General features: G+C 37.5%; 1 protein-coding gene across 5 annotated transcripts in view; it reads right to left on the reverse strand.

The window, feature by feature from the left end:
• Positions 1-19,257, reverse strand: part of PAFAH1B1 (platelet activating factor acetylhydrolase 1b regulatory subunit 1) — a 74,309-nt gene that overhangs the window by 39,570 nt on the left and 15,482 nt on the right. For all 5 annotated transcript variants that reach the window (XM_060134513.1, XM_060134514.1, XM_060134517.1 and 2 more), the window contains one exon: positions 2,962-3,182. In XM_060134513.1, coding sequence (XP_059990496.1) covers positions 2,962-2,993 — 32 coding nt within the window. In that variant the 5' untranslated portion in view covers positions 2,994-3,182. The remainder of the gene's footprint in view (positions 1-2,961; positions 3,183-19,257) is intronic.

Below are 19,257 nucleotides of genomic sequence, written 5' to 3' on the forward strand. Positions count from 1 at the left end.
AGTACAATAGTAAAGAATGATAACTGAAAATATAAGAACCCATGAGTTAATACCAATAATGAAAAGAGAAGTATATAAAAAGGAGAAAAAGAAGGTCCACTGATTACAGTAAAATGCTGAGTGCTAACAAATACAGAATGAGTAGTGGGGTTAGAAAATCATCACTTTGCCACCACTGTAGTATAGAATCATTCAAGCAGGAATCATCAATGGATGTTAAATCTAGGAGAGAAATTATCGACAGGAAAGAAAAATGTTTGCATGATCTTAAAATATCTCCCCACTTATCTGCTGAAAAGGAAATAAAAGCAACTATATAGTGGAGACATCAGACATTTAGACTGAGTGATCAAAATTAACATCATCATTGAGGGACAAATGGACATTCTGTGTCCCTAGATATGATATCCTGAAAAGAATACAAAATTATTTATGTAGTATTCTGTCCAAGAATGCATAAACTGGATCTAATCATGAGGAAACAGACAAACATAAAATGAGAAATACTCTATTAAAAAAAAAAAAAGACTCACAAATAACAAACGCTGGCAAGAAAAGGGAACCCTCATACACTGTTGGTGGGAATGTAAATTGGTGCAGCCACTGTGGAAAAAGGTAAGGAGGTTTCTCAAAAAAAAAAATAGAGCTACCTTATGACCCAGCAATTCTACTCCTGTGTACATACTGAAAGAAACAAAAACACTAATTTGAAAAGATACATGCACCCCAATGTTCATAGCAGCATTACTTACAATTGCCAAAGTATGGAAGCAACCTAAGTGTCTGCCAACAGATGAATGGGTAAAGAAGATGTGATATATATACAATGGAATACTACTCAGCCAAAAAAAAAGAAAGAAAATCTTGCCATTTGCAGCAACGTGGATGGACTTGGAGGGCATTATGCTAAGTGACCTAATCCAGATAGAGAAAGACAAATACTGTATGATATCACTGATATGTGGAATCTAAAAAAAATACAAAAAACTAGTGGATAAAACAAAAAAGAAGCAGACTCACAGATATAGAGAACAAGCCAGTGGTTAGTTACCAGTGGGGTGACGGAAGTGGGGAAGGGGCAACTTAGGAGTAGGGAGGAAAAAAGGGTTACTATGGGATTATATAAACTCATGTGTGAAGCTTCTGAAAATTGTAAAGCACTATAGAATTTAAAGAATCTTTCATTCAATAAAAAGAATTTTTTTAAAGACTATTCAAAAATATTAATGTCATAAAAGACAAAGAAATGTTGAGGAAATGTTCCAGGTTAAATGAGACTAAAGTGACATGACAAATAAATATACCTAATCCTAGACTGGATGGTGTAACAGAGAGGGGGAAAAAATGCTATAAAGGACATTATTGGCCCAATTAACAAAATTGATGTAGATTAAATAAAAAGTATTGTGACGATGTTAAATTTTACTGAAACTGCTAACTGTACTGTGGTTTTATAAAAAATATAGTTATCCTTAGGAACCGCACAATGAAGTACCTGGGGGAAAGGTCGTTCATGCATGCAACTTACTCTCAAATGGTTTTAAAAAAAATACTGTGGAGTGAAGTAAGTCAGAAAGAGAAAAACAAATATCGTATATTAACTCATATATGTGGAAGCCAGAAAAATGGTACAGATGAACCTATATCCAGGGAAGGAATAGAGACGCAGATGTAGAGAACGGACATGTGGACATGGGTGGGGGGAAGGGGAGGGTGGGACGAATTGGGAGATTAGGATTGACATATATATACTACCATGTATAAAATAGATAGCTAGTGGGAACCTGCTGTATATAGCACAGGGAGCTCAGCTCGGTGCTCTGTGATGACCCAGATGGGTGGAATGGGCAGGGCGTGGGAGGAAGGTCCAAGAGGGAGGAGATGGAGGTATACATATAGCTTATTCACTTCATTGTACAGCAGAAACTAACACAATATTTTAAAGCATTATACTCCAATTAAAAAAAAATACTGTACACACAACTAGAGTGCAAATGATAGAGCAAATGGTAAAAAATAACAATAGGTGAATTTGGATAAAATGTATGAGTATTCTTTGTACTAATCTTACAACTTCTCTATAGATTTGAAATTATTTCCAAATGAAGTTTTTTAAAACCCACAGAAAATCTTTTATTATAACTTTATTTTTATTTATTTATTTTTTTTTGTGGTACGCGGGCCTCTCCCGTTGCGGAGCACAGGCTCTGGATGCACAGGCTCAGCGGCCATGGCTCACGGACCCAGCTGCTCCATGGCACGTGGTATCTTCCCGGACCGGGGCACGAACCCGTGTCCCCTGCATCAGCAGGCGGACTCTCAACCACTGCGCCACCAGGGAAGCCCAGAAAATCTTTTAAATACCTAGAACATGAAGTTAAATGTTCCCCCTATTTCCTCACCTACAAAAATAGAATATTATAAAATATGGGATGCTATAAGATACTATAAAATAGCAGTAGTCAAATCATTTCATGCTTCTTTCATTAATGCACTTGCATTAACTATACTAGCCACCTCATAAAGTTCAAATACAATAGCCATTGGATGATAAAAGATAACACAGTAAGACAAAAAGGAAAGGCATTAGCAGTAAAAACAACAAAAAAGCTTTCATTTTTCTAATACATGGATTCCAGACAAAAAAATTTTGAAGAGCTTTGAAGCACCTACCTTCCTATTAAACAAAAGATAGTTAAGACACGCTTAGGATAGAACTTATCCCAACTAACTTACTTGTTTGCTCTGCTTTAAACATACACACGTTTATGTCAAATGGGTAAATAATACTATGTCAAAATAAGATCCAGTTTTAAAATCAGACCAAATAGTCCAAACCAATATTTGAACTCTCATAACAATAGTTTTAATTTAGAATATGTCTCCCAAAGCTGTATTTTAATTTACTACTTTGTCCTTTATGAGAGGATTTTTTAAAAATCACAAAACAGAAAAACTTACAGTTCATCTCGTTGTCTCTGGGACAGCACCATTTTGGCTGTAATGTCAAGCTTATTTGATATAGTGGTATGTCCCTCCTTTGGGAAATCAAAAAACTTTGCAATCCCTGGATTTATAATTAAATATGCCACTAAGTGGCTTCCACGCAGGGGAAAATGATTCTTCCACAAGTGAATCCAACGAGTAACCAGGAGATATTCAACAAGTAAGGTTCATTCCACCTAAGAAGAAAGAGAGAAAGATTATTTCTTTCACTTAGAATTTAAATTATTTCTAAATTATTATTTGCAGTATACACTTTCAAAGGTGAGGTATTACTATGATGGTAATATGAGTATCAGATGATGTTTTTTAACCTACTGTGAAAATCAATGCTAAAATAGTCATTTTACGAATTTTAAATTATCTTTAATAGTTTACTGAGCCAAAAGAACACTATTTTAAAATTTACCCACTCACAACCATGTCACCTACTAGATATATTGATATCAATTTTATTAAATTTTGAATATTAACATACAACTTCTAGAGAAGACAATAATTTTCCATTAATGATAAAAAAACAAATTTTCTAATTTACAAAAAGAAGCATTACCTGAAAAAAGTAACAAAGATAAGTACTTCAGAAACTGTCCACAAGCCAAAGGTTCCAACCATAACTGAAGTAACCTTCAAGACTGAATATTAGTTACTAGTGATCTTAGAATAGCTGATATTACTTATAATGTAAACAAGCCATTTAGCAATCTCATGCCTTCTTAACCAATGCATTTAATCAAGAAATAATTTTGGGACTTCCCTAGCGGCACAGTGGTTAAGAATCCGCCTGCCAATGCAGGGGACACGGGTTCGAGACATGGTCCGGGAAGATCCCACATGCAGCAGAGCAACTAAGCCTGTGCGCCACAACTACTGAGCCTGCGCTCTACAGCCTGGAAGCCACAGCTACTGAGCCTGTGTGCCACAACTATTGAAGCCCGCGCGCCTAGAGCCCGTGCTCCGCAACAAGAGAAGCCACCGCAACGAGAAGCCCACGCACCACAACGAAGAGTAGCCCCCACTCGCAGCAGCTACAGAAAGCCCACGCACAGCAACGAAGACCCAACACAGACTAAATAAATGAATGAATGAATGAATAAATAAATTTTTAAAAAGATAAAGCTGAAGAGGTAAGCACAGGCTAGGCCACAAAACAAGCTCTGGTCTTTACAATTTATCCTAGGGACAATGGTAAACCATTAGATAAGTTTTTTAGAAAAATCATTCTCATTTATATAGTGAAGAATGGACCATAAGGACGGGAAAGGAAGAAACCAGATAGAAGGCTTGCAGTAATGAAGGTGATAGATGATGGAGATCTACACTAGAATAGCAGCAGTAAATAAAGAGAACTAGAAAGGTGAGAGTAAAAGGTCAGTCAACAAGTCAACTCAAAAAACTTCTAGATTTCTAGATTAGAAATAAGTTGAACTAAGTAGAACTATGTGTGAGGGGATGAAGAAGTAAGTGTGACTCATTCCATCTTTAGATACACTGAATCCAAGGTGCCTGTGAGATTTCTAGTCAGAAGCTGTACAACCAAGTCAGTTCTGAAAATAACCAACCTATGGGGGGAATAAAAAAGGTCTGGTACTTACCAGCTAAGAGACGGTATAACTGAAGCCATGACAAAGGATGAGATGACTTATGGAGAATGTGTAGAGTACAATGAGCAGAAGCCCTAGCCTAGAGCCAGGCAGAGCAACACCAACACGTAAGAGTCTACAACAGAGGCTAAGAGGAAGGAATTAAAGAGGTAAAAGTAAAAAGAAGAGAGAATATGTCACAAGCCAAGGAAGTATTTCAAGGAGAGGCAACCAACAATACCCAAAGTTACCAAACTGTCAAGTAAAATAAGGTCTGAAATGGGTCTGCTCCATTCAGTATAGAGCTCCCACTGATAACCTTGATGAGAATGGTTTCAGTAAAATGGTAAGGGCATGGTTCAACACCGCAAAATCCACATCCAAATGGGCTGATGAGTGCAAGAAGATGAAGTAAAGATGGTACCATGAATAAAAATCTTAGAAACAGATGGAAATGTTAAAAAGCAGTTTTTCTGGGTTGTTGTTTTTCTCAACCAAGCGAGATGCTTAAATGCTAATGGTGGAGAAAAAAAAAGACTCAAGAGAAATAAAGGAATGAATAATTTTAATATGACCATTTTCACCCCCTAATTAACCAAAGGCAAACAATGAAACAGCCAGACATGATGTATCCACTGACAGAATAACAACACGCCACCTATAAAGTATTCTTGCCACAAAATCAAATCTGAATCTGTTCAAGTCTCTGGCTCCAACTATCAATTTGCAAGAAGTATAGAGGGCAGAAGAATATGTTAAAGACACCACGGGGATATAACCAGCAAAATTCAGATTGTGAAAAGCCTTATAAAATGACCCAGTTTCTTCAAATAAATTCCAAGGAAATTAAAAAAAGAGTTGGAAAGGGAAACCTATATATTAAAAGAGATAAGTGATATAACCATTGGACTTCACTGACCTTACTTAGATCTGAACTTTTAGAAAGTGTAAAATAAATAATTTTTGTAAAACAAACCAATTAAACATTTGGGGAAATGTGAACATTGACTGGATGTCTGATGATATTAAAGAATAACTGAGTTTTTCAAGGGACAACGGTATCGTGATTATTTTTTAAAGTCGTTTAGAAATATACAATGAAAATTTTATCAGTGGAATAACATGTCTGGGATTTGCTTCAAAAAAATTTGGAAGTGTGGATGGAGGGACATATATGAAACAATATTAGCTTTGAGTTGATAACTGTTGAAGATGGATAATGAATGGTTATTATTCTCTACTTTTGTTTATGAGTCTGATGTTTTCCATAATAAAGTCTTTTTTAAAAATCAGAATAGGGAAATACTCAATGGAAGGAGGAGGAAGAAAAAGGAATGAGAGATCCAGATATAAAGATGGTGTACCTCTTCTACTGTATTAGAAACGAGAAAAAGATGCAAAAATTTTTATATTCCGGGAAAACAGGAAGTAAGGTCATTTGCTGGCTGGGGGAGAAAGGAAGAAGGCAGTAAGAGGCTTGAAAGAGTTGCTATGAAGAATGAGGGCAAAGAAACACAACAGGAAGTACAGGAAGGACATTTTTAAGATCGGAGACCATGAATTTTTGCTGGTGCCAATCTACAAAGATGTGATTTTTCTGTAGCAAGTATGTATAGTCGTCTGGCTACAGAAACAAAAAAGTCATACATTTAGAGATCTAGGATTGGGTTGAGGGTTGACAGGATATGTGAGATGAATGCATAATGAAGGGAGTTGAAACAATGGATCAAAGAGCCTAAACTACGTTGTGCAGAAAGTGATAACAGGAAAGGCAAATAAAGAGTAGAGGGATTAAGAAAGCAGAGGTCTCTGTCTCCTGGGAGATGAACACTTGAAAGGTTGTAGTAAGAGAGTGGGATGATTAAATTTAAAACGTCTCAATTTGCTAATTATAATTAATTACTATTTACTACTATAGGTTAATAATGTTTTTATTACAACTAGCTAAGTACTGATGACAAATGGTAGAGAGAGACAATAGGTATGATGAGCCCTAAATGCAAATTAAGAAAGAAGATGTGGGTTTGAGCCAGTCATCAACTCTATAAATCTGAGTAATTCATCTAACTTTTCTGGAAAGAAGATAATACCTAAGGTTCCTTTTAACTCAGATTATTTTATCCTCTATTAATTTCCTAGCTTTAAACTTTCTTGCCTTTATTTAACATACATATTGGTTACCAGAAAGCCCAAGTATCATACTTAAGAATTTAATATAGACAAGGTACAGTATTTCTCAGATTTACCTTTGCAGTTACCTTTTAGCTTAATATTTTAACATAATTGCAAAATATCCCATAACAACAAAAATAAATGGTTCTCAAATGGAGCAAAAGACAGAGTTTAGAGTACTTTGCAATGAACAATCTATATTTATAACCAACAGTACAAATAAACCAGGCAGTATTTTCATACCACCTAGTGGAGGAGTTCTAAATCTTTTGGGGGGGTCACTGGACTCCTTTGAGAATGTGATGAAAGCCAAGACCTCTTCCCTCATAAAAGGACATATGAAGATAAACAAAATATTACATACATGCATTTTATGGGGGTTCACAAATCCTTCCGAAGTCAACATAATGAATGAAAAGACTTATCATTTTTGAAATGTATTTTGGCAGTACTTCAATAATCCCCTCTAAGCTACTTGTATATATCACAAACATATTTCAAAGAGTTTGGTTTGTTCATTTGCAAAGAAGAGTTTGGTTTGTCAATATCCAGACGTTCTTAAGAGATCAGATCTGTGTTGCCTGAGCACTAGAAACAGAGGCTTCTTCAGTATGCTTTCTGGAATGCAGAATTCTTAAGTATTCTGTATTCTAATACTATATCCACTTTTCTGCTACACCAGTGCAGCTCTCCTAGACAACAATGTTTATGACTTGGATAAGTACCTCACCACAGAAAGAGAAAGAAGAAAAGTAAAAAAGAAAAGAGAAGTAAGAGAATATTAAAAAATAATCTTACAAATCAGGATGGTGAGTAAATTATTAAAGTTCCTCTCATTTTGTTTCTATGTGTTAAAAACATTGGCTAAGGTTTCACACTTAGCCAAGTTTGCAAGTTCTTTTATCTCCCATGGACTTCCCAAGGACACCAAGGCTCACTGCTAACAGATTCACACTTGAGACAGATATTTCAACAACAATAATACCGTCCTATAATCTCTGAGCAAACGATTTGAAATTTTTCTCCTGTCAAATTCTTTTGTATTAGGCTGTGTATCAATAGTTAGTTACGTTAAAAATTACCTGGAAAACTACAATAGAAAGTGGTAACACACTGAAAGAGACTACACGGACAGGACAGAGCTACAAGATCTGCAGAAGTCTAGTTTTACCAAGGTGGGAAATAAAGTCCACCACACAGCTCTCAATTTCACCTTGCAATGAGAGCTTTTGGTCTGAAAGTTAGGGACTTAAAGCTTCAAGGCTAATGGAAATTTTCTGCTCAAACAATATTGTTTTAAATGCTAAAGCCTTCAATATTAACATATTGATTGGTAAGGTCTTACCCAGGGATTTTCCAGTTGAATATTTATTAAAAAGAAGAAAATCACAATACTTAGACCATTCTTAAAATGGGACAATCAGCCTCATGTAAAATTGGTGTAAATCAAAAGAATATCCTAAAATTTGAGGCACTGTGATGTTAAGGCTTCAAATTTTGAGATCAGTTTCCAGCTTCAAGGAAACTAAAGCAGAAGGTTGTTACATTTTTTTATGAAAGGCTTTTAGTAGAGTTTTTTACAGTTTTATTTTAGCAGAGTTTTATTTCTATGCAATGCAGAATTCTTCTGTATTATTCTCTCTCTTCCTGGTAACACAGTATTACATACAGTTTTGAAGTAATGATGCTTACACAACAGCATTTTGGGGGAATGTTACATTGATCTCAAATTATAAGCACTACAAAATGTCAAAATTATGAGGACTGACACAACTTTGCCTTAAAGAGTACTAGACTGGAACTTGTCATATTATGTTTAAGGAAGACTTAGAGTGTTCACTGATGTTTATGATTTTAATATTTCTGAAGGCCATTACAGTGACTTGGATATGTGCTGAAAGCCAAACTTTTAAAATTTTTGGCTTTTTAAACAAAGAACTTTTTTTTTTTTGATTTATTTATTTTTGGCTGTGTTGGGTGTTCGTTGCTGCGCGCGGGCTTTCTTTAGTTGCGGCGAGCGGGGGTTACTCTTCATTGTGGTGCACGGGGTTCTCACTGCAGTGGCTTCTCTTGTTGCGGAGCACAGGCTCTAGGTGCACAGGCTTCCGCAGTTGTGGCATGTGGGCTCAGTAGCTGTGGCTCACGGGCTCTAGAGCGCAGACTCAGCAGTTGTGGCTTGCGGGCTTAGTTGCTCTGCGGCATGTGGGATCTTCCCGGACCAGGGCTCAAACCCGTGTCCCCTGCACTGGCAGGCAGATTCTTAACCACTGTGCCACCAGGGAAGCCCAAACGAACAACTATTTAAAATAAATCCTATGTCAACACAGACACAGACACACACACACACACACACAAAAAAAAACCTTTATAAAATATTATTTCACTAAAACTCTACATTGTTCTTTGCTAACCAGGAGTTTATGAAATAGGGGAAAACAATACAGAAAATAAAGGATGTGTCTGAGGGAAAACATAAACAGCCAATTATATGGTAACAGTAGAGGTGTACTGACATAAAAAATGTAAACTGTCAGATTTACTTATTATTAGATGTACATTAAGTGATTACCAATGGTTCCTGCTCTCATGAAATTGTCACTCAACAATGCCTTATTTAAAGAGGGTCAGCATGGCTTCCCTTGTGGTGCAGTGGTTAAGAATCTGCCTGCCAACGCAGGGGACATGGGTTCGAGCCCTGATCCAGAAAGATCCCACATGCCGTGGAACAGCTAAGCCCACGTGCCACTAATGAAGCCCGCATATCTAGAGCCCATGCTCTGCAACAAGAAAAGCCACCGCAATGAGAAGCCCGCACACCACAACCAAGAGTAGCCCCCGCTCGCTGCAACTAGAGAATGCCCTTGCACAGCAACGAAGATTCAACGCAGCCATAAATGAATGAATGAATGAATGAATGATGACAGCTAAGAGAAAGGGGTATATTTTTTTAAAAAATAAAATAAAGAGGGTCAGCAAATTATCTACCTTCCTTGAATAGCACATATTATATTATAGCTCATAACCCTAATCCAAATAATATATTCCAGATACAGCAATGAGGCAAGGCAGAAGAATTATTGTGTACCTTTTCATACTAGTTTTCTAGAGTTAAATAGAATCTCCTGTTTCTTCATAAACTGTGCGCTTCATGAGAAATGAAAACTGAAGCAGTCATCTCCCCAAAAATGGTCCTGGCCCCTGGATGAGAAATGTTTTTTTACTTGTGCTGTCTTCTCTTCCTCTCACCATCCCCAAATTGTCTGCACCATCCAAATCATTCTGATTTCCGTACAACTAACCCAACAGAACATACACGTATGTGTTTTGATTTGCACAGTCCTCACTGTACGGACTCATCCGTGTAAATAGTGGTGGGTATTTTGGGTGTGCCAGCAAATTCTTCTTCACTTCAGATGATGCTCCTTATCACAGCATCAGACATGAGGTTACAGGTTTCTCTAAGTTCTCAATATTTGACTTTGACTATTACTCTAGGTAAAAACAATGTTTAAAACTACATCATTAGTGCCATACTGCAATGCAAATAATGAAAAAAAAAATAGGTACACTTACCTATGAAATCAATGCATTGCATATTCTGAAAAATACCCCAGTCAAACTTAAATTTTTAAATTTACAGTTTAATTCTGTAAGATTACATCAGACAACAAAGTATCCCTGAGAGTAACTTCATTCCCTTAAATCAATTTTTGTCATTTCCTCACTCTCCCACCTACAGAGATAAGCTTCTAGAGTTCTGAAACTGTTTTCTAATAACAAATAAGATGACAAAAGTAACTAAAACATTAATTGTCCTTGCAGTATCTTGTGGTCTGCGTGAACAATTAACATGAAGAAGTTAGATTTCCCCTATCCTCACAATTTGAAAATGTTAGATCACTGAAAGTTTTTAATCAAATACCTAGGTTTTTTGTTTGTTTGTTTAATTTATTTAGTTATTTGGCCGCACTGGGTCTTAGCTGCAGCATGCGGGATCTAGTTTGCTGACCAGGGATCGAACCCAGGCCGCCTGCACTGGGAGCACGGAGTCTTAACCACTGGATCACCAGGGAAGTCCCTCAAATACCTAGGCTTTAATGTCTACTTGTTCTTATTCTCCTTCAGCTTGGAGGTCCATGATTCACTAGGACCTGCTATTGGCAGGCAGTAACAAAAACTAAAGCAAAAAAAGACCAGGTTGGTTCATAATTGAGGGACAGACTAAGCTCAGGCATAGTTCACTTTTTGAAAAAGTAAAATTCTTCCAACAGCTGCACCATTTCCTCACTTTCCTATTAGTTACAACTGACTACCATATTTCATTTTGCAAGATTTAAGTCACTCATCCAAAATACTCTGCATTTTTCAATTAGCCTTGGACCAATGATTAAGATATCACCTTTTCTACTGAGAATTACTCCTACCAATCTCAAGTCTAGTAACTCTTAATATTAAAGGCAAGTGTTGCAAATAGATGCTCTACAGCTTTAGATTATAAATCTGAAGAAAGGAGATAAAGTATTTTTAAGACGAGATGAACATTTCAATCAGTAGACTCTGAGTAAAGCAGATGACCCTCCATAATGTGGGTGGGCCTCATCCAATCTGTTGAAGGCCTTAAGAGAAAGACTTACACATCCCCCGAGATGCCTTTGGACGTGGAGCTGCAACATCAACTCTTCCCTGGCTCACCAGCCAGCCAGCCTACCCTGCAAATTTTGGACTTACCAACCTTCACAACCACATGAGCCAATTTCTTAAAATCTCTCCCTCCCCTTTCTCTCCCTCTCCCGGCGATTGACTGTGGTCACTTTTTCCTTTTAAATTTATACGTAAATCCTATTGGTTCTGTTTTGCTGGAGAACCCTAATAAAGTGCCCCCAAACCGTCAGTTCTGTTATAATAATATAGCAGCCTTTATTATTATAGCCTTAGCCTATCACTAAACTCTACTGGAATGAGTACTCTTCACCCCTCATACTGCTTAAACACTACTCCCTGGATACTCTCCAGGTAAATCAATGCCTTCAACGGTTATCAAATGTAAAATACTGAGTCCCACTTAAAACTGACAAGAGAGATGTCCTGAACAAAGGGCTACTACTGAGGCACAAAACAGATAACTGAGAACTCTCCTGTCCTCTGTTTCTTCATCACTCTCTCCACTAAGTTTTTGATATTCACTGCCATTGCAACTTACAAGTGCCATCTCATTACTGTTGACCTTTCAGCTCTTCTCTTCCTCTCCTTGTTTCTTTTTCTTGGCCGGTCTACCTCATCATTCTTGTCTTTCCCTTTATGGACATTAATCAGGATGCCTCCTCATTCTCACAGCACACCCATTAAACTCATGCTAGATATAATCTTCACCCCAGCAGTGTTCACCTGTTGATGGGTGCTCAAAGATCACTTGTTTTTTTCTTATTTATTTTTTGACTACATTGGGTCTTCGTTGCTGCATGTGGGCTTTCTCTAGTTGCGGCAAGCAGGGGCTACTCTTCGTTGTGGTGCGTGGGCTTCTCATTGAGGTAGCTTCTCCTGCTGTGGAGCATGGGCTCCAGGCGCACAGACTTCAGTAGTTGTGGCGCGTGGGCTCAGCAGTTGTGGCTCGCGGGCTCTAGAGCACAGGCTCAGTAGTTGTGGCACACAGACTCAGCTGCTCCATGGCATGTGGGATCCACCCGGACCAGGGATCGAACCCGGTCTCCTGCACTGGCAGGTGGACTCTTAACCAGTGCACCACCAGGGAAGTTCCAAAGATCGTTTCTCTGTTGATTAAAATCCCTCTCTGACTTAAGGCATGAAGCCATTTGGAACATCTGATGGTTCCTAAGAAATGGAATTCTGACTGACCTGCTTAGATTTTATTGTATATCGCTTTCTAGTGCTTTTTATCTCAAATCAGTTTTCTGTGTGATACAACTGTGTATGCCTGTTAACAGTGAAATAGAATGTGAAAAAAGACAAACACTTGTTGTTTTAGTATGCTTTTAGAGGTTGCAGGTCACTTTTTTCTTTTAACTTCACTCTGGTGTCAAAATACACTTAAATGAAAACAAGAGGAAAAGATCTACTATTTAAACAGTTGTTTTACAGACATACAGCCTGATAGAACTACTGACAAAACAAAATGAACTATTCCTTCTAAAAATATTGAGTCTCATATAAATTGTGTTCTACCTCATTAAATCCATTATTTCCAGATTCACTGGGATTCTATGATGCCAAATAAATATCTCATAAAAATAAAGAATACTAAATTATACTACTTGCTCTCTAATGTGAATTCCAACTTGTATTCTACTATTCTATTGAGTGACATCAAAAGAGAAAATGAATTTACCAAACTGATGCTGATGACCTCTGTGAGTATACATAAATTTAGGCAATGAAAAAAAAAAATTTAGGCAATGATTCTTTAGGTTGGAAAAAACCTCTGGGACACAGAACAATAAATGCCACATACGTATTTTTTTTCAAATAGGATTTACTAAAATAGTTGAAGGAAGTAACTATGGATTTTAACCAGGAGTGTACGTTAGAACCCCCTGAGAAACATCCTGAAAATAATCTTGGCTAGACCTTATCCTCAGAGATTCTGAGACGCCATCTAAATTTTAAAATTTTCTCCAGATGATTTTGATACACATCCTTAGCAGAGAACCATATATTCAACATTACAGACTACAGCCAGTCCTAAAGGGCCAAAAGCAAAATTATAAAGAAGGGGAAATTGAGAAATCAAGTGTCAGAACTCATCTGTGTTCCAAGGGCAAAAATCAAATCAGGAGGCCAAGGTACTCAGATTTCAATGGTAACTGCAACAACTGTCACCCAAATTCGAAGAAATATTTACAAAGCCCTTCAGATATATCTGGAGGAGAAATTTTATATCAACAGGAAAAAGAGGTCAATACAACACTTTGAAATAACTTAAGTATTTTTCATTATAATTAAGCTGTTATTAAAGATTTTTTTTAATTCTTCAAGAAAATACTGCTGGCTTGTTCATCATACAACTCTGTGTCATCCTCATATTCCTGGTATGTGTCTAATAAAGACACATTCTTTTGTAACTATATTATTTTGTCGCTTTTTGTCTGGATTCTATCTCCTTTCCTTTGAATCTACACCAGGGGTCAGCAAACTTTCTATAAAGGGCCAGACAGTAAATATTTTAAGTTTTTGGACCTTATGGTTTCTGTAGCAAGAAATTAACAACAATAAATAATGTATGTGGAATATGTGGGTCTCTGTTTCAATAAAACTTTATGGACAATGAAATTTCAATTTCATGTAACTTTTAAATAAATTATTATTGATTTATAAAATTAAAATTTGAAATTATTTTAGAAAATAAATTGTATAAAAATTTTTACAAAATATTATTTTGCTTCTTTCCAACCACTAAAAACTGTAAAAATCACTCTTAGCACGAAGGCACAGTGGTTAAGAATCCACTTGCCAATGCAGGGGACATGGATTCAAGCCCTGCCTGGTCCAGGAAGATCCCACATGCCGCAGAGCAACTAAGCCCGTGTGCCACAACTACTGAGCCTGCGCTCTAGAGCCTGCATGCTACTACTGAGGCCTCGTGCCACAACTACTGAAGCCTGTGTGCCTAGAGCCCATGCTCCGCAACAAGAGAAGCCACTGCAATGAGAAGCCCATGCGCCACAACGAAGAGTAGCTCCCACTCGCCACAACTAGGTAAAGCCCACGCGTAGAAACGAAGACCCAATGCAGCCAAAAATAATAAATAAATAGATGTAATCTCTCATCATTAAAAAAAAAAAAGTAGAAGGCAGAATTTGGCTTGCCAGCCATAGTATGGCAAGCCCCCTTATCTAGACAAATGAAGTTATCTGATAGTCTATTTTTAATTAACAGTAATATCTCTTTCATAGGGTTGTCAGGCAGATTAAATGAGTTGATACATTTAGAACAGTAAGTGCTGTATGATTTTACACACACACACACACACACACACACACCCCACACACACACAAAGGAGATACAGAAAGACACTAAGATATTTCCATATCTTCTCTATTTTGTTTACTACACCTCCATTTGTTAGCCTATCACACTGAAATGTTTTGCCTAAACTCTGATTGTTATAAAAAAGAAAAATCAGGGGACTTCCCTGGTGGTCCAGTGGTTAAGAATCCACCTTCCAATGAAGGGGACCAATCCCTGGTCAGGAAACTAAGATCCCATGTGCCGCGGGGCAACTAAGCCCGTGCGCCGCAACTACTGAGCCCGTGTGCCTCAACTAGAGAGCCTGTGCACCACAACTAGAGAAGCCCGCATGCCACAACTGAGACCAAAAAATATGTAGCCAAAAAATAAAGAAATAAAATAAACATTTTAAAAAATGATAAAATTTTAAAATTAAAAAAGAAAAATCATTGTTGAGGTAGAAAACGCATCCAGTGATGTTTCATCAGCTTTCTAGAAACTAATTTGCTAGTTCTCTTTCTCAAAATCCAAAGTAAATACATCCACCTGCAATTTATCCACAGCAGTAGTCTCATATATCTGAATCTCAGGCAAAAAAAAAACCCTTACCTACCTACTGAAGTAAACATTTACAAAGATCTACATTAAGACCTCAAAGGAGGACACAGGGATCCTAATTTTCAGTACACTAATGCAACTGCAGTTAGGAAGGACTTTGTCTATAAATGCATCATTACATTATAACCAAGACACGGCTTACAAATTCAGGTTTAGAGTACTTTTTCCTTTAGTTAAGTAGCCAATTTAATTAACCAAGGAAAGTCAGCGACTCTCACCCTGGCTTAACCCAGCCTAATACTAAAGTGTGAGTCAAAGACTGTAAGGAAAAGCTATGTAGAACTCAGGTGAGGCCATTTATCTCCAGAAAGGGATAATGAGGCAGCATTCCACATACCGAAGTCTTCATTATGGATATATTTCACTTTGGGTGCATGCCTCTCACCCATATGTTTTGCAATTTTTCGTTTCCCTTCAAGATTCAGCCTGAAGGGGACTTCCCTGGTGGTCCAGTGCGTGAGACTCCACGCTCCCAATGCAGGGGGCCCAGGTTCAATCGCTGGTAGGGGAACTAGATCCCGCATAGCCATACCACTATTAAGAAATCCACATGCCTCAACTAAGGCCCGGCGCAGCCAAAATAAATAAATAAATACTTTAAAAAAGATTCAGCCTGAAGGCAGCGCATCACCACCTCTGTGAAGCCCTCCTTAGCCAGCCTACTCCCTACTCTTCTTTAATCTCACTGTGTCATGTACATATAATCCTAATAGCTACCATTTACGGAATGACTTTATATGCTGGGCCCTTTTCCTGCAATGTTTAATTCTTACAACACCCAGCAAAAAAACTAATATACTTATTTAACAGTTGAGGAAACAAGTTCACTAAGGTTAAAGCATGTATTCAAGGTCAAACAGCTAAACAGTGGCAGGGCCAGGATGCAAACCCGATTTGTCTCTGACTTCCACACCAATGGTTTCAAACAGTAGGAATGAGGACAGAGAGGAGGCCAAATAGGCAGGATTCTGTTTTTTATCTGTTTATATATTGGATTTCTGCATAAAAGCTCTTTGGAAAAGTTTCCACTGTTAAAATAAATTTGAAAAATCACTGATTCTACCCTGTGCTGCCTCCCACAATCTTTGTAACTATATACATGCTGTCTCTAGTACCAGACTGATCTCCTTGGGGCAAACACTGAACTGAATTTCTTTGCCTCTCTAGTGCCGGGTACAGTATCTAGCACCCAACAGGTGTTTGTATGGAGTCAAGCTATGAAAGCAAAACTTTCCAAATCAAATAACTATATTTCCATGGTTACAAGCAATTATAAAATAACTACACAGCAATTTATAGTTACTAAAATTCTTTCATATATTATCTTTTAAAAAAGAGAAACCAAATGAGCTTTAAAAAATGTTTTCCAGGGCTTCCCTGGTGGTGCAGTGGTTGAGAGTCCACCTGCCGATGCAGGGGACACGGGTTCGTGCCCCGGTCCGGGAAGATCCCACATGCTGTGGAGCGGCTGGGCCCATGAGCCATGTGCGTCCGGAGCCTGTGCTCCGCAACGGGAGAGGCCACAACAGTGAGAGCTCCGCGTACCGCGAAAAAATAAATAAATAAATGACTGTTAAAAAAAAATGTTTTCCAGGCCTTCCCTGGTGGCACAGTGGTTGAGAGTCCGCCTGCCAATGCAGGGGACGCGGGTTCGTGCCCCAGTCCGGGAAGATCCCACATGCCGCGGAGCGGCTGGGCCCGTGAGCCATGGCCGCTGAGCCTGCGCGTCCGGAGCCTGTGCCCCGCAACGGGAGAGGCCACAACAGTGAGAGGCCTGCGTACTGCAAAAAAACAAAAAAGAAACAAACAAAAAAAATGTTTTCCAAAAATGGCACATTTATTCAATATTCAAAGCTTTATTTTAATAAAATATCAATTATCTAACAACTGTCAAACAGTATTGGCAAAAGACATTAAGCATGTTTCATTTTCTTGTTTTAATTGCCATACTGAAATACTATTAGAGTTAAACCATAGAAAATTGCCAATAATGGCAATTACACAGGTTCAACCTAATGCTTATCAATGGTGTTTAAACACCATTAGCAAGCTCTCAGCAGCTAGCAAAAAGAGAACTTGCGGGATTTATTTACATAGTTTTGACAAAAAAATTAAGCAGAGTAACTCGCTCCTCTGTGATTTTATAGTTCTTTGTACATACACATATTTAACACTTCTCACGGCACACAGTAATTATCTGCCTTGATGTCTCCTCAACAACACTCCTCCAAAGCTGCAACCCTGACATATTCCTCATTATATCTCTACCAAATAGCATGGTAATTAACACACAGTAGGTACAGAGTAAGTGTTTCTAAATGTCTGCTACAGGAATCACAGTAAAACTGAGATAAAGATTTACCATGTTCGCAGAACTAAAGATACACTATATCACTTTATTCTCAGCTTTCTTTTTTAAAATTCCCAAAAATCAAATTCTGAAACATGGGCAATAAAATACATTCAAAGTCCAGCTGCTTGGAGCTGGTTTCGATGTAATTTTTTTCTTTTAAAAGATTTAACACTAATTAATATATGTCAGAGAAAGCATACCAATTTAAAAATCCTGTAGAAAATCAACTGACTGTCTCAAACTTAATACTAAAACTTAAAGGCTTTTTAACCTTCTACCATGCATATTACTCTTTTCGCTTTTGCTTACAAAGGCTACATTTTCAAGTGACAATTAGACAAACATAGCTACAGCCTGTATATCTTTTTTTTTAAATCAAAACTAAGTCACACACACAAATCCACTGCCTTAAATTCAGAGGAAAAAAGCTTACTAATACTTCTAAGCATACCAACAATAACAGAAAACATACTGTTCTGTGTACCTTTTTTTTTTTTTAAGTACAAGTTATGGTGAATATTAATGCAGATAGCCCAAAGGAATTATGACAATGCAGAAATCACTGCAATTCTTAAGCAAGGGAGCAATGTTCTAAAATTGATGTTTCGTGGTGATTTTTTCGGAGATGTATAGGAGATATTAGAACAAGGGAAGGCTACAATTAGAAGATAAAAGAGGCCTGGACTAGGATGGAAGCAGTGAGGATGATTTGGGAAAAAAAGAGCTTTAGAGTCAAACGGCAATTATGCAAGAGTGCAATTTTTTTTTTGACCTGGTCTACTACTACTTGCTCTTGGTCTTAAAGATGGCGTTCTCAAGGATATGATTTGGTCCTAACGGTGGATCCCCTGTTTACAACCAAAGCCACTGTCCAGGTGTTGTGCCAATCCAACTGGAAAACTTCCATTGTCTCTCGAACTGATTTCTAGTTTACTACTATCCACACCAATGCTTGCCTCCAATGAAACAAATAATGAGAAATAACTACATTCTCAGTGTCAGTTATTCAATTTATTTACTGAGGATCTACCAAGTGCCAAGTATTCAAATCAAACAACACATATCTGTGTTCCATGTAACTTAAGTGTCTCATCTATGGAAAACTACATGTGACCTAAAAGCACTGCTGAGATAGTCCCTGTCCATAAGAAACTTACAATATGGTTGAAGATGTGAGCTATATATACATATCCTTTAATTCATTCATTGACTATTCTGCTAGGCTCTGTGATATAAGGTTTTACTATAAATAAAGGTGAATAAAATGCAATCCACCCCCCTAAGAGAATGTACAATCTAGTTAGAGTAAAATGGGAGAGTGGAGAAAGGAAAGGAGGTGATAAAGTATATAACATGAGCCCAGGACTGACTGAGTCAGCTTTATAAACTGAAAGGCTAAAGATGGAAATGACTGGCAGTTTTTTGAGGCAGGTTTTAGAGGAAGGGAAAATAATATGTTGAATATGAATACAAAATAACCAAATGCAAAATTATTTTAAGCAGCTGAAAAATACAGTATTGCTAAAAAGTTGAGGCTACATATGGCAAACTGAGAAATACAAAGGG

The sequence above is a fragment of the Lagenorhynchus albirostris genome, chromosome 20 (genome assembly GCF_949774975.1).
Source record: "Lagenorhynchus albirostris chromosome 20, mLagAlb1.1, whole genome shotgun sequence".
Lineage (NCBI taxonomy): Eukaryota > Metazoa > Chordata > Mammalia > Artiodactyla > Delphinidae > Lagenorhynchus > Lagenorhynchus albirostris.